This window comes from Engystomops pustulosus, chromosome 2 (genome assembly GCF_040894005.1).
Source record: "Engystomops pustulosus chromosome 2, aEngPut4.maternal, whole genome shotgun sequence".
Lineage (NCBI taxonomy): Eukaryota > Metazoa > Chordata > Amphibia > Anura > Leptodactylidae > Engystomops > Engystomops pustulosus.
The window spans coordinates 228,039,027-228,055,465 of NC_092412.1; the positions used below are offsets into that span (position 1 = coordinate 228,039,027).

A 16,439-nucleotide genomic window follows, 5' to 3' on the forward strand; every position below is an offset into this window, starting at 1 on the left:
TTTAATGGGCGTGCGCCACAATTCTGACATAAAGCCCCTTTCTGTGCACAGTATTGCAGCTGCCACACAATACTAGCGCAAACACTTCATAAATACATGTGCAATCTACATCTGAAAACAGCCGCTGATTGCTTGATACATGTGGCCCAATATTTGTATGCTGGGGTCTTAGCATCTGGAATTAAAGGTCACCTGTCCCACTGAATTCTCAGCACGTCACCTTTTTACCCCTTCATAACCTTTCCAACCTGCTACTTGTCGTCTCCTGTCGCTGCCCCATCACTGCGTAATTCGTTATTTTCACCCCAGGATTCACATGCAAATAAGGTAGGTAACAACATCATTAGGTTGCTATTAATCCATCCCCAGCCTCTCCGGGCACACCCTCCTTTCCTACTCACGTCTCAAAAAATACACATGTGCGGGAGAAGAGGGAGACTCTATCCCGTGCAAGTGTCTCAAAAAGCTTTGAGATCTGTGATGAACACTGAAGAACTGCAGACTCATAGGACCACTGTCTCCTGCATAGTGTGCATAGGATGCCTTAGATCAGTGGTGGCGAACCTATGGCACGGGTGCATAGGTGGCACTCGGAGCACTCCTTGTGGGCACCCAGGCCATCACCTCAGCACAGAGTTTCCAGACAGGACTCAAAACCTCCTGCAGTCCCTGGCCACCTAGGACATGCTGTGATCAGTGCTATTTTAAAGCTACACATCCTTAGCTGCCTGGGACAACAGGAGGAGCAAGGAGGGGCAGACAAGGCTGTGTTATTATTGCAGCGCCTGTTCTGGACCCCGCAATTCTTCCCGTTTAAGGGGGCCCTGGAAGGAATCTACAATGATAATATGAATTTCTCCTCTTTCTTACAACCGTTTTGGTGTCCTCAGGGACGCTGATGCAATTAAAAGCCTTGACAAAACAGATTAACCACTTAATTTACCACTTAAATTGCAATGTTGGCACTTTTCATTTAAATAAAAAGGTTTGAATCTAGTTTGGGCACTTGGTCTCCAAAAGGTTCGCCATCACTGCCTTAGATGATGTCACCTACCTAATTTGCATGTGAATCATGGAGAGAAAATAATGATTTATAGAGTGAAGGCAAGGTGACAGAAGACGACACACAGCAGGTTGGAAAGATGGTGAAACGGGGGATAGCTGGTGATGCACTGAGAATTATATTAAATAAGTACAGACCTGATCTCACCTTTAGGCCAGTTTCACGTAGCCACATGCCGTCTGTATTGTACTTGTTCCCAGGACTCCCAGTAGCATAGTTACCCAAGATGCTGGGAGTCCCCTCCTCGCTGGACTACCGACTTACTGTAGTCAGGCTTTCAGTACAGGATAGTAGTCCCAGGACTATGATGCCAGGATTCTTGCCCTGGACATGGTCCGTATTTCGAAGACCAAACACACCATCTGAAAATAGCTTTAGTCTATTACAGCCTCAGGGATAGATTACAATTTGGTATTTGTACACCAGTTCCCTTGCAAGTTATACAAAATAGACCTTGGTTTGGAGACTACATACTTCTATAGAGATCCAAGTTTTGTTCAGTAAAATCACCTGGACCCTGGGTGTGGAACCAGCCTTACACATCAATCACTTCTAGTTATAAGTCACCGGATACATTGGCCGGTTTGGAATTCAAGTTTAAAAAAAAAATAGATATAAGTTAAGGCACTGAAGTCAGAAATCCCTCATACACGGGAAAAGAGCGGGAGCATTGTCTCTTCTACACATTTTGATATCCTCGCGCCTTTCGGTACAAGCAGTAGTGCTGGGTAATAAATACAATGTCAAAGATGATGGAAAACAGACCCAAACCAAACTTTGTGGGGTCCCCAAATATTAACTTCCATTCATCTGTGGAAAGAAAGAGAGAAGAAATATTTTTGTAAAGAAATAGTAAATAGCTACAAATATTATAAACTTATCACTTAGGGCCACTAATGAACACAGACAGATTTGTTTTATGGTTTAAGGCCCAATTTATACTACCGTATGGGGGAGGGGGGCGGCCACAAGCTTGCATAGCTATGGCCACACGGAGCAATGCGGTGCTGCACATGTGCGGCACTGTACCGCTCCGTACACGGGAAAAAGATAGGACGTGCCTATGCATTGCTATGGAGAGGGGAGGGGTCACCCATCCTCCTCTCCATGGCACCAGATGTATGCCCACCCAGCCGTAGCCTTGCGGGCATACATATTCGTATGAATGCACCCTTAACCCTTAATTGAAGGTTGCTCAAGGAAAGACACATGTCCTAACTACAGGTAGGGGATCTGTGATAGATTGCTGATGGTCTGACCTTCCTTTCATCATAGAAGGGAATGGAGAGTCAGTCAATCCCAGCAGTCGGATTCCAAGTGATCCGACACTTATCCCATATTTTGTACAACATGCTAGTCTTCATACTTACCATTATTGTAGGACTGTAGAAACATTTGGATGATGCTGAAGCTGCCACCTATAAAATCAAGAAGAACGTTTCCGATGCTCCAGCCTTCTGTGCTTTTCCGACGGAAATTCATGTAAGCCTAAATGCCAAAACAAATGAAATGGCACTAAATCAGCGACTGTATAATATCACGGTGTAGATTATATACTTTCTTGTTCCAAGTTTGAGTGTAATACACTATCCCAAGGATAAGGGATAACAATCTGATCGGTGAAGGTCCAACTATTGGGACCCTCACCGATCATGAGGGTCCCATTCTCACTGATGGAACAGTAGGCTGAGTATCTTATCCCCTATCCACAGGATGACAATCAAAGTTGGTAAAACCCTTTTTAAACTCTCATTGTGTAGATCACTATCCCCCATACACATGTAGATTTCAGTTCCATTCTGTCACTTGCCACATATGCCAGATATGGAAAAAGGGCTGACTGTTACCTATCTGAACACTGCACAGTCCTAGCTGCTACAGCCAGTGCCTCTAACTGATAAAGGATTAGCGACTGGATGTGCCCTGGGAATCTGTGATACTGCAGACATATCAATTGGGATTATACTAATTTCATTATAGAGGATAACAAGGTGATCAGTGAAGGTCCGACTGCTGGGACCCCCACTGCTCATGAGACTGAGACCCCCTGTGATCCAGAGAATGGCGGTCTAATTCTCATTCATAGGTGGAGCAGCAGGGTGAGCATGTTTTCTGCTGCTTCATTCAGCGCTCAGGTATTTCCAGCACTCACATAGACAGTAAATTGAGTGTGAGGACAGATGCTCACCCTGCCACTCCGCCTATCAGTGAGAATCACGGGAGTCCCAGCAGTCAGACCCTCACCGATCTGCTTGTTATACCCTATCCTGGGAGAAACCCATTCATATATAGTTTTCTCCATTTTTTCCATTTAATGTGGCTTTTATCATTCAAAGCTTAAATCAGGAAATCTTGGTTTTAAATGTATCCTCTATACTCATCGTGTAACCTGTCTGCACTCAAGTCCCATTTAAGTCAAAGAGGTTGAGTGCAATACCAAGCACAGCCACTATACAACTTATGGTGCCGTGTTGAAGAGACCTGAGCACTCTATGACTGATACATGACTATTCACTCTGTAGATCAGAGATGTTTCTCAGAAAACATGCAAAATAGCTATTCTCCAGGCACAAGGAGAACTGTCTAGTGCTATTTGTAGTAATAAGATTATAAATAAATGTCCAAATCTTTCACAGGCCTTGTAATATGGTTCTGGATATTAGAAAATAATGCTCAATAAGGAAAAGCAGTATCAAATGGGTTGCATGTCCTGTTGATCTAGTTTTATGCTCTATAGATATCCCCCCCCAATGTGCAATGACGTTACTTATTCCAGTTTTGTCCCATTTTCTAGAAAATAATCCAATGACTATTAGTTACCTGTGGAAAGTATTTCATCAGTGTGATGGCCAGTTTTATATAGGAGAAGCAGAACAAGAACTGGAGCAGGGTGACTTTTCCAGCCACGGTCACAAACAGCATGGAGAAGGCGAAGAGCCAGGCAACGATGAGGACCCCTACCGCCACCTTAGAGACCTTCTGGGCACCGCGCTGTATAGACCAGGGCGACATTACGTGAAAATGTTTATTACATAAATGCAAGAGCTATAATTTAGCAGATCTTATCATCTTGTAAATACAACGGATGACACAATGGAGTCTCCATTACCTGTGTAGATACATTGACATTTTTCGAGATGTGGAAAAAGGGCTGATTGTTACCTATCTGAACACTAGTCCTAGCTGCTACAGCCAGTGCCTCTAACTGATAAAGGACCAGCGACTGGATGTTTAAGGCACAAGGTTATGTCCGAGCTATTGGGCAGACAAATGTGGGGTCCCCTGCATGGGACCCTGGAGAGAGGACAGACATAGCATTTATTACTTCTGTCCTCTCGATTCTTTGGACACAACCTCTATGCATCCCAGCGATCACATGATCATAGAATAATTGTCCTATGAGGCTCCTGCTGGGTCTTTATAGACCCAGTAAGTCCAAAAAGCAATAAATGTTACTATATATGTGCATTTTTCACATGTAACTGGGACTGCAGCGTATGATATTCACACCTCCATGTGGATAAACCAGCCGCACACAGTGCAGCCTGTTTTCCACCAGGTGGAGAAGGTGGAGGTTAGCGCTTTTCATCTCTCCTCTCTCCATAGGGCACTGAGCGGACATGGCGCAATATCCAGGCAGGAATAGGACCTGAAATGATGCTGTGAGACATGGTGTGCTCTCTACAACGTTCGATGTATTATACACCATTACGTTGGCAGTGAGCTAGCTGCCATTTTTGTGGCTATCTCACGGCCATCATATAAGGAAGCATAAATGTAGCCTTACAACAGAAAAGTTAAATGTTAGAAAAAATATTACAGCAAAAAATAAAGTTCCCTATTCTGAGGGACAACAATTAAAAAAAAGCCCAAAACATTAAAATATATAACCCATAGATGTGTTCACCCCCCCCAAGTCAATAACTTCCGTCAGACTTGAGATATATCAAAATTTGCAGCATTATGTTCCAAAATCTATAAAATTATTCATTCATAACAAAATGGCACAAATCTAAAAAAACAAAACAAAAACATTCTTTTGTATTTTCTCAGCTTTTTAAACCTAAAATTAGGTTTAAAAGTAAAAATTCAGACCAAAAAAATTATAAAATAAGAATCCCATATTTCTCTCCAAAAAAAAAAAAAAAATCTTGTCGGGAGCCCAAAAAAATGAAAAATTCAGAGCCATTAAAAGAACATGTGCAAAGAATGGACAAATTGGGGGCATGAGCGCTGGCATACGATAGAGGCCAAGCAGTGGCGTAACTAGAAGCTGATGGGCCCCAGTGCAAAGTCTGTGCCAGGCCCGACTATTATGTATGGTTTATAGTAATAGTCTTCTCATATGGGAAAGTGAAACCATAAGGGCCCCCTAAACCTCTTGGGCCTGGGTGCGATCGCCACCTCTGCACCCCTTCAAGTTACGCCCCCGAGGCCAAGCCTCCCTCCATCCCGACAGATACATCAAGAGGACCTGGTTTTTAAAAAGTACGCAGGCACGGGGCAGGAAGTCCTCCGTCAGCCATGCCTCTCTCTATGCCCCACCCACGTCCACATGATCTGGAGGTGGTGACGCATCATTATCATAAATTCTTGCAGTGTGCAAGAATATGTGATTACTTTACCACTTCTCTGCCAGAAAACTGGCTTACAAGCCGTGATAAATTCCCTCCATTGTTTTTGAGCCTGGACCTTCCCAAGTATCTCTAAAATGGACCTACTATTCCTACTTACCTCGTAAATACAGCACTGAATTACTGTAACAAGCGTCAGCAGCACTGCATGTAAGCTGAAGAAGACATCATTGGCATCCACCGGGATCACACCATTGGGGTAGACCTCAAGAAACTGCTCCTGTGATATACACAACAAGTATTAGTACTGGGAACACACAATTCCTGATAAAATGCTTTAATGAAGCCCAAAAATACCAACCCGAACATACGGGATCCAGAAGAGGCCGACATTGAAGACGCTGTATGCAATAAAGCCGGTCAGATTCAACGCCAAGAAGTCAAAACTCAGACCCACAACACTGTAAAAAAGAGGATATGAGGAGACCAAAAAAATATAACCCATTATAATCCAAAAAAACGAATAAACAATCTATACATTCCAAAAGATAATTTCGATCTTTGACAACCCCTGTGACAGCCTGCCAGATTGAGGATCAAATTGATGAGCACCTTTTCCTTCTCCAGTTCTCGAAAACCTGCGGGTAGAAAGACACCGACCAGGCCAAGAAATATATCCAGCCAATGATCTGCTCTACCACTTCCAGCGCCAGGCTGTGGATCACAAGGAACCGGATTCTAGGCCTAGAAACAAACAGGAGATGAGAGGTTATGGCGTTACTGACAAGGACATCTTGAGCCATGTCCAGCATAGATTTCATTTACACATAAGAGTAATGGAATTTCACAACTCATTTTCATGACTGGATTCACTAATTGGAATTATTAATTGGCAGCATTATTTTAAGCTCTCTACAGTCAGGAGGGTGGTCATCAGCATGGCTACACCCAACAGGCAGTAGAGAGGTAGTCGTTGGCCACGAAGAACAAATTTAATTAATACCAACTTTAGTGGTGGGTTGTGAAAACCTATTATCCTGTTGCAACTCCGTTCCGACAATGTCCCCCGCCTGGAAAGCCTGTCCGTCACCATGTTCCAGCACTGTAATAGGTGCTGGGACATAGGGAAGGGTGGGCGTGCCAGGCCGTCAGGGAGGACCTGCTGTGCCCCTGTAAACAAACAAGGGCACGGCAGCGACGGATGTTGGCACGGGACTCCAGGAGCGCCAAGGGAGGCGAGCATAAGTAAATTTTTTTTTCACAGCCCCCCCACCAGTAAAGTTTTGTTTTTAATGTTGGACAACCCCTTTAACTCAGAATGGCCGCCCAGTTCAGCGATTCTTGGTTTGGTCCATTAAATTTGAAAGCACAAAGAGCGAGTTTGTTGGACCAAACTAACTTGTGGCCAATAGACATTTATGCATCTTAATTAAGACCTGAAACCAGTTACCCGTTTTATGAAGTAAATGCATTCCCCATGAAATAATCATTTTTGGATAATATCTTCTTAAAATGCTATGCTTTGTAGTTTGTTTTATTTCCTTGTAGAAATATATGAGTAGTTAGCCAAGAGTCCTAATGATCGGACAGTATAGGACTATGCTGGGAAATCCGTTGGTAACAACCACTTGGTTAACTACTCCTATGTGCAGATAATCCAAAATCATTATTTAATGGAGGATATAAGTATAAGAAATGTAATACCACAGGGAGATGTTGGATAGAGAAGTATGTGGTCATCATGTCTGACCTTTGTGCACAAGTGCTAAGATTTTAATGACAAACTTAGAAATACTCGAACAGCAAAAAAATTCTCATAGTTGACTTTTCTGTGAATATTTAACCACCACAGTCCATATTTCCAGATCTTAAGGCTTGTATCTCCTAGCTGACATCCAAAATCTTGGTAGGATTATCATCTGACTAGATCTTCCCGTGTACAGGTCTTGAAACAAGAACAACTCACAGAAAAGCAGAACAAATGTTATTCTTGTGGAGTTATTTTGCAGGTCACACACTGACACATTCATTTCAATGGAGCCATGTACACGAACGTGTTGTTCACTGATCTGTGTGGAGTCTTTCGAATACTCAGAGCAGATCCTATTCCCGGCCATATTTGTGGCTTATTCTTAACCGTTTTTTTTTTCTGCGCATCCACAAAAACGGATGACAGTCAGATGACACACAAGCCGTATATATATATACGGCTCAGCAAAAGATCACACATTCATGACACTTGGACTGCAAAACAGACAATGGATCCGCTGATTGTGTCCCAAAAACAGCACATTGTGCACAGGGAGCGTAATCATACTAAAAGAATAGTAAATGTCTGGGTGTCCTAAAGTGGTCCATGTGAATACCTGCTTAACTGCTCCTCCATTCACGTCACTGCCAGAAACTGCCTTCCTAACAATCTCTCAGAAGTGAATGAAATGCTAGAGGAGCCTGAGCACCAGGGATCCTTTAATGTGCACTTCATGAATGCAAAGGATCCTTGCGTCGTGCTTCTGCTGGTCAAATTCTGTGAATGGGGTATATGTGTACACGAACAGGAACGCCCCTTTAATTCTTACCTACTGTTGTGAGAATTATTGCTGTGCAGATAAGCAGTAACCTGTCCCACATCTTCTGCGCTCACGTTAAAAACAGAATGATCCGAATTTGCTAACAGGATAACCTGCAGGCAACGAGAAACAGAAGCATGTAGATAAGATTTACACAATACAGGCAGTCCCCGGGTTACGTACAAGATAGGGACTGTAGGTTTGTTCTTAAGTCGAATTTGTATGTAAGTCGAAACTGTATATTTTATCATTGTAGTTCCCGACAATTTTTTTTTTTTGCCCCAGTGACAATTGGAGTTTCAAATTTTTTTGCTGTAATAGGACCAAGAATTATCAATAAAGCTTCATTACAGACAATTTTAAGCTGATTATTGCAATCTGGGACTATTTTAAAGCATCCAGAGAGCTTCACCAGAGGTCACAGTGGGCAGAGGGGTCCGTCTGTAACTATGGGTTGTCTGTAAGTCGGGTGTCCTTAAGTAGGGGACCGCCTGTAACTCTAATGTTTTTGTGACAAAATGTTAGACTACATTCACATCACTGATACCCCCGATGATGCGAGGCGAAACACGTGTCAGGTGGCGGCCACCCTTGGTCTGTATATACCTGTTCATGTCTCCCTTGTCCTCTGTTATTCCTCTGGGTAATGTGCAATACTTGTTTGTAAGCAACAAAACTTGTTATACCTTGTATACCTCTTCACAGGCTTAGGGTGATGGCACACGTGGCGTTTTGAACCCGTTTTTAAGCACATGCGTTTTTGAGCAGTTTGAATTAAGATAATTGGTCAAACCCGTCAAAAACAGATGCCTTTTGAAAAACGCATTAGTTTTTTGACGGGCTGCTTAAAAAACGGCCCAAAAACGCGTTCAAATTGCCACGTGTGCCATCACGCTAAGGCTGATTCACAACACTTTTTTTGTATATGCCAAGTGTATAAATCGGGAAAGCACCAGTTGTATACACTTAGCATAAACATTGACAAATAACGGCAGACAGAAGCATAGTTGTTGCCTCCGTCTCGCCACTATACGTCCTGTCCGTAAAAAAATGCAAGCTACGTCTTTCCATCCTGCAGCCTCCGCCTGTGCGACGTATGCGCTAAGCGGATGCAATGGATGGCTATGGGGAGCGAATGCAGGACATACGACGATCGGCAGGAGGTGGGGACCCGGTGATGTCACTGTCCATATTACCGGAGGAGCACCCTTTTCATCATCAGCAGCCAATCACCGGCTGCTGCCGATGTACACTCCTCCCCCAGCATTCATGGTGGAGGTGGGGTCCCCAGGTGACGTAGCCCCCTGTATAGGCGCTGTAAGGACACGTTCTGACTCATAATGAATCCCCCTGACTTGTCCTTACAACATGTGACACAAAACGTAGTGTGAAACCAGACATACCGTAATCTATTTATTATGTATATTTAGTTATCTGACCATTGGTGGACTTTTTCTGTGTATGTTGTTTTTTTAAATGAATTTGTTTTAACTGATCTAATAAAGTGTTATTTTATGCATTCTGCAATTTGTTTTTTATTTTTGTGGTATATTCCCTTTGCTTTTAATGGCTACACTTTCCGCATATGCCAGGAAATTTCCCAACTTATACTTTGAATGTATCCACAGCATATGGCAGATGGGGGCATTGTTTTTGCCTCTGTGTGCAAAGTACAAGTCACATGACTGCTGCAGAGGATCACTCCTCTTCCTGCTTCCAAGGGGGGGAGGAGCCAAACTGGACAATGGCTCTCCGTTGTATGGACACTTTGGGAAACCGCTCAACTTATCTTTACAAAGCAAGCCGAAAATGTGATATGAATGTAGTCTTAGGGGTATTCCTGGATTTCAAGTATCCCGGAGCTCTGACACCAGCCATTCTCACCACTCTTTGCCAAGGGCTGTTCGGCAGATCAAGGATATTTAATAATTTTGTGTAAAGCTGTGAATGTCTTCAACCTCCATGTACAAGATGCTGTTAGATGTTGCTCTCTTTGTATGAAATTGATTCAGAGGAAGTTCTGTAACTGTTGCAGATTAAAATGTGATGAAGAAAGAAGCGAATGATAATATTCTTCTCTAAAATAACACTTCCCATTTTAAACAGTTTTTCTATCATGATCAGCAAAAAGCGAAATCACCACAATGGGGGTCATTTACTAAGGGCCCAATTCGCGTTTTCCCGACGTGTTACCCGAATATTTCCGATTTGCACCGATTTCCCCCGGGATTTTGGCGCACGCGATCGGATTGTGGCGCATCGGTGCTGGCATGCACGCGACGGAAATCGGGGGGCGTGGCCGAACGAAAACCCGACGGATTCGGGAAAACCGCTGCATTAAAAAAAAAAAAAAAATGTGTCGCGGAGCTTGCACTTACCTTCACTCAGCCCGGCTCAGTGTACTCCAGTGCGTTCCGGGGAACTTCAGCGCAGCAGCGCCACCTGGTGGACGTCGGAGGAACTGCCTTAATAAATCCCGGACGGACCCGAATCCAGCGCAGAGAACGCGCCGCTGGATCGCGAATGGACCAGGTAAGTAAATCTGCCCCAATGTATCAGTCATCCCACGCCTTACCAATATATGTTACTCTATGTGGCTGCCATATGCACACGGCCGTCCATAAGATCAGATCTCTGACAAAAGTGTTACCATACTTTGTATAGAGGCTGATGATGGTTACTGTAGGCTCTGACCCAAATCAATTTAACCACTTAACGACCTGGTCCTTTTTTGTTTTTTCATTTCCATTTTTCACTCCCCACCTTCAAAAATCTATAACTTTTTTTTATTTTTCCATGTACAGAGCTGTGTGACGGCTTGTTTTCTGCGTAACAAATAGTGATCGTATTGAATATTCCATGCCGTGTACTGGGAAGCGGGAAAAATATTCCAAATGCAGTGAAAATAGTGAAAAAACGCATTTGCTACGTTTTCTTGTGGGCTTGGATTTTACAGCTTTCACTGTGCGCCCCTAAATTGCAAGTCTAATTTATTCTTTTGGTTGGTACGATCACGGGGATACCAAATATGTATAGGTTTTATAATGTTTTCATACATTTACAAAATTTAAAACCTACTTTACAAAATTTCTTTTTTTTGATTTTGCCATCTTCTGGCGCCAATACTTTGGTGTACAGAGTAAGGCTGCATTCACACTGCCGCAAAGGGGACGTATATACGGCCGATATACATCCCCAATAGACGGCAATGGGCGCTCGGCGCCCTACGGGAGCGGTATGGAACAGCACACGTGCGGCACCGTACCGCTCCGTACCCGGGAAAAAGATAGGACATGTCCTATCTTTTCCCGTATTACGGCGTCGTGCGCCATACATCCCTATGCGTTTATGATTTTTACTGTTTATTTAGATTTATTTGACTTCTAGGGAAAGGGGGGTGATTTGAATTTTTGTTTTTTTATTATAATTTGTGTTTAACTTTTTTTTTTAATTTTTACTATTTTTTACTACAGTATGGCAGTATATGGGGATTTTCTTCCTCATTCATTACAATGTGCAATTAGCCCGCGGCTGTCATAGCAGCGGATCACCGCTCCCTGATGACATCACGGGGAGCGCCGATCTTCGGAAAGATGGCGTTGCCCATGCGCCATCTTTTTGAAGTCACCGGCACCCCATAAAAAGTGCTTCTGGGGCACCGATATAAACAACTGATCAGCAGGGATACTGCGTGTCGCACCCCTCACCGACAACAATCTCATTTTAATGGTCACTAAATTGAAAGAGGAAAAATCTCTACTAATGTATTTGGCAATATACAATACAGGGGATGAGTCTTATGCCTGACAATTACTATTTTTATGATCTGTTTTTAGTCCCCGATTGCAGATTTTTTCCCTTTAGTTTTCTCCACATGATTATACGGCGGTCATCCTGCCTGAGCTTCTACTCTGCTTTGATTACAGCATTTAGTGATGCGCTTTACGGCAGTCTCATGGTTATAGGCAGCAATAGTCTGGAGCCATTGTGGTCTATGGAGAGTTATCTGCCCGTGCTCTGCACAGATAGGGGATGTAGATAACCGGCGACACGTTACTTACTTCTGATGGAAGACGGACGATCGTTGTGTTCTTAGAAGAGTATGTAATGTTGAAAGTAAAAAGAGCAGTTTCGTTTAATGGGGCACTGTAAAAATAAAATAATACAAAGATATATATACATGACATGGCTATGAGCAACATAGGACACTATCCCATAAGGCACTGACCTTATAGAAAGGCTTAAGTTTTTCACACTTCCATTTTCTATGGTAACAACTTCGGGGATAGAAATTTTGTGCTCAACACCAGACCATACAAGGAATGGGGGACCCTCAGCATCTGTAAATCAGCAACATAGTCTCAATATCAAACCCCTAAAATATAAGCGCTGGAAGCAAAGGGGTTAATAATGTTACTTGTACTTACCACAGAATACTAAAAACGTGAATAAGAAGAAGCCGATTATTGTAGACTTTGGATTTAGCGTTAGATTCATGGTCCCCTGACCTGGAATAAAAAAATTCATACTGTATATTACATGAAGAAGAGTCGTCACATGATCCTGACTCCAGGTATAAAGTCCCCCTATGTCTATCCATAGATGTCTTTGTAAATTTTACATAACATTTATCCCCTATCTATAGGCAGATCTGTGGGGGTCCGTGTATGGGGGCTCCAAAATATGCGATCCCAATAATCAGACATGTGGATGTTTGAGCCAGTTAAATGTTGTCACTGTAACTAATGTCCTCGTACCGACCTTCGATGTAGTGGAGCGCACTTCTGGATTTTGGCTACAGATACTGTAGTAAATATGTATCACATGTACAATACTAAAATGTGAACACATCCTCATTGAGGTTTTCCATTATTATAAAGTAAGAAAGAAAAAGAACACATACTTAGGTTATACTCACACTGCGGGCACACGTCGTCACCTGGGAGAGGAGGAGGAGGTGAGTGCCGCTCAACCCTGCCCCTCTCCATAGCGATGTATGGCGCCGTATTACGGGGAAAGAAAGGACATGTACTATCTTTCTCCCAGCTACAGAACGGTAAGGCGCCGCACCGCTCCCAATGCCGTCTATGGGGTAAATTCGTCATATATACGTCCCCAATATGGCCGTGTGAATGTAGCCTAACTCTGCTCCCCTGTAATTCCAGTACTTCCAATTCTGGGTTTTACAGCTTCCCGGAAGTTTCAGGGGTGATGGAACCTGCTTCATCCAATGACAGCCCTCCTTGGATACACAATAGACTGTAAGCTCTTGTGATCAGGGCCCTCACTCCTATTGCTTCATATAATTGTTATTACTCTGTAATGTCTATATTATTTGTATATGTTACCCAAAATCTGTAAAGCGCTGCAGAATTTGATGAATCTTATAAATAAAGATTATTATTTAAGTATCCGTTTTTTAGTAGACTTCTCTTCCCCTGGTCTGAAGATTTTAGTCATTGGATGAAACTTGTCCCGTGACCCCTTTCTCCCCTCTCCTAAACCTCCATTCAGGCACAGGGTCAGGTTACTATGTGTTTTTTTTACCCCCATCTCCGGTCCATAAAAACTCTTTAAAGGATATCTACCACCAGGATGAAGGATTGTAAACCAAGCACATTGACATACTGGCATGTGCCCCATCTTGCAGGATATGTTCTTCTTTTAGCTTCTTAAACCTTGGTTTTTACAAAGAAAGGTCTTTTAAAATTATTCAAAAGGGCCTGAGGGGCTCCCGGCTGCATAAGTGTTAATGGAGCCTGGAGCCCCTGCATAATTTTTTAAGCTTTTTTTTTCTTAAAAACCAGGGCATTAGAAGATAAATGAAGATTAATACACCATCATGGAGCACACACCAGTATGTCAGTGAACTTGGGTTTACAATCCTTTATCCTGGGGGGGGGGGGGGGAGAGGGGGGGGGGAATGTCCAGATAAGGGGTTATCTGGGTTTCAAAAAAAACATGGATGCTTACTTCCAAAAACAGAGCCTTACATCACAGATTTGCCGGTGTTTTTGGAAGAAAACAGACAAATTTCACAGACATTGAACAAACCTTTTAAAATTGTGTTGCGGTCCAAATTTTGCTTGGATTTGCAGAGGACTTGATTTTATCAGAGATATCTGTCCCTCTCCATTAACACTACAGTTAGTAGCAATTATCAAGTGACAAACAGGAAGGAGAGTCATAATCACATGTTTCACCCCATACTGTCCTCTCAGTCATCACCATTCACTTCTACTACTAATGTCACCATGGCAGCCCATCCCCTGCACAGGACTCTTACCTGAGTGCAGCAGCGTCCTCCTCCTCCTCCAGCAGACCAGTCACTCATCCAGCCAGCTGACCAGTTCCTCAATTTCCAAAACTATCAACAAGCTCCGCCCTCTTCCTTGTTTGTCACAACAGCTGCGGACTAAAGTTGTTCTATAATGAATTTAAATCTCCCCTAAGGCGCCATTTTTCTGAAGACCAATCGCATTATATTACTGAGGTAAGCTATGGGAAAATGGCGCCTGTACCGGAGACAATAATTACATTTCCACACTGTTTATCTCGCTGTCAGTGACAGTCAGAATTCATAGTTAGAAATGGAGCTGGAGAGCAGCAGTTTAGTGCTGGGCATTGATGTTGGCACCAGCTCTGTGAAGGCCGTGCTGCTGGAGCCTGTGTCCGGGGAGGTGCTGCACAGCGAGAGCCGGGACACAAGGGCAGGGCTGGAGAGTGAGGGTGGAGCTCAGGTGAGACTGGACATGCTGGGACTTGTGGTTCTACATCAGCAGAAGTGAAAGGATAGATGTATGCAAATCTATATTAGGAGATCGCTCCAGTCACAACTTGTAACACAGTCTGCAAAATGTGTGTGTATGTATTTGCATCTATGTAGCGATAAGTGTCATGTGACTTCGCTTCCTGTAGCTCTCTACTTATAACTGGGGTTTGCATGGATTTATACAAACCCTATTAAGATGAATGGGACAGAATTATCTGCAACAAATGAACTCATTGGCCGCTTTTATATTATGACTTGAGCGAGTTTTCTTGAAAAAGTCGCAATTCCGGGTGCGTGTCACATATCTTGCAGCTTCTTGCGCCTTTTTCTCAAAGCATGGCACAAGGCTGACCAGGGTGCCCTAGAAAACTGGCGCAGGCTATAGCTGACTTCTCCACCAGGCTGGATTTGATGAAGCTTTTATTTCTGGTCCACAAGTGCTACATCAGAATTAGGAAGAAGTCGGAAAATCTTTAGCGCCGTGTATGCCTATGATTAAGACTGGAGCACAGTGTCCCAGTTTTAATACCTCGGCCACAATATTTGGCCAGTGGGGGGTAATTTGGCCAGATCTGGGGTAATCATGAATATGTATGATTATACAGTATTTTGCCGTAAGGACCGATGCTGCGGGATTATTCCAATCTCAATCTTTCGTTGATGGTAACTGTTTCCCACCTCATGGAGGTGTTCTGAAATTATGAAAAGAGCCGAGCAATGCTATTCTATGCTGTTTCTGTTTCTATTGAGATACCTTTATTAGTAAACTAAGAAAACTGTTCTAAACAGCTTTTTTTTTAAAGGACATCTACCACCCGGATGAAGGACTGTAAACCAAGCACACTGACATACTGGTGTGTGCTTCCTCTGCTTTAAGCATCTAATGCTCTTGTTTTTCCAAAAAAATGGCTTTTAAATTATGCACATTACCCTGAGAGGATTGAGTTTCCATTAACACCTACAGAGCCCCTCAGGGTCAGTTACATAATTTCAAAAGTCTTTTGCTGTAAAAACCAGCAGAAGATGCTAAAAGAAGATCAAAACCTGCCAGAGGGGACACACATCACTATGCTAGAGTGCTTGGTTTACAAACCATGATCCTGGTGGCAGGTGTCGTTTAATTCCTTTGTTCCTGTACTGGAATCTTATAGAACAGCAGCACTAAAATATACTGTACATATCCAAAAGGAAGATTATTTCATGCAAAAAGCTAATATTGTGACTGGTAGAAGGTAACGTGTGGTCTAAGTTTATCTGTATGAAGCAGAATCCAGACAAATGTGACCTTTGTCCAGAGGAACTTTAAAAATTATTGATCAGCAAATCTGTTCTGTAAGCAGACTGTGTGTGTGTTTATATATATATATATATATATATATTGTAAGCCACTTTAAGGCAAATTTGCTTAAAGGAAATCTACCACCACATTCCTATAACTTACTGTTTATATACTTTTTTCT

The 16,439-nt window shown here is 42.9% G+C and overlaps 2 protein-coding genes across 5 annotated transcripts in view; one reads left to right on the forward strand and one right to left on the reverse strand.

Annotated features, from left to right (window-relative positions):
• Positions 1–17: 17 nt before the first annotated feature.
• Positions 18–14,861, reverse strand: CTNS (cystinosin, lysosomal cystine transporter). 3 transcript variants are annotated; one of them, XR_011853370.1, is made up of 12 exons: positions 14,494–14,861; positions 12,635–12,715; positions 12,436–12,547; positions 12,269–12,353; positions 8,217–8,320; positions 6,250–6,381; positions 5,999–6,098; positions 5,798–5,917; positions 3,884–4,054; positions 2,434–2,551; positions 1,036–1,873; positions 18–543 (listed from the first exon to the last, which is right to left on the reverse strand). XR_011853370.1 is itself a non-coding variant. In XM_072138417.1 (11 exons), exons 2-11 carry the CDS (start codon positions 12,702–12,704, stop codon positions 1,743–1,745), a joined length of 1,143 nt encoding a protein of 380 aa, XP_071994518.1. In that variant the 5' UTR covers positions 12,705–12,715; positions 14,494–14,861; the 3' UTR covers positions 18–1,742. The 3 variants fall into 3 exon arrangements, 2 of the variants coding, with proteins under 2 accessions (XP_071994518.1, XP_071994519.1); XM_072138417.1 differs by having other exon boundaries at positions 18–1,873; XM_072138418.1 differs by lacking the exon at positions 14,494–14,861 and adding an exon at positions 14,262–14,396 and having other exon boundaries at positions 18–1,873.
• Positions 14,733–16,439, forward strand: part of SHPK (sedoheptulokinase) — a 21,303-nt gene continuing 19,596 nt past the window's right edge. The window contains exon 1 of one of the 2 annotated variants that reach the window (XM_072138414.1): positions 14,733–14,947. In XM_072138414.1, coding sequence (XP_071994515.1) covers positions 14,798–14,947 — 150 coding nt within the window. In that variant the 5' untranslated portion in view covers positions 14,733–14,797. The remainder of the gene's footprint in view (positions 14,948–16,439) is intronic. The other variant, XM_072138415.1, reaches the window with a different exon arrangement.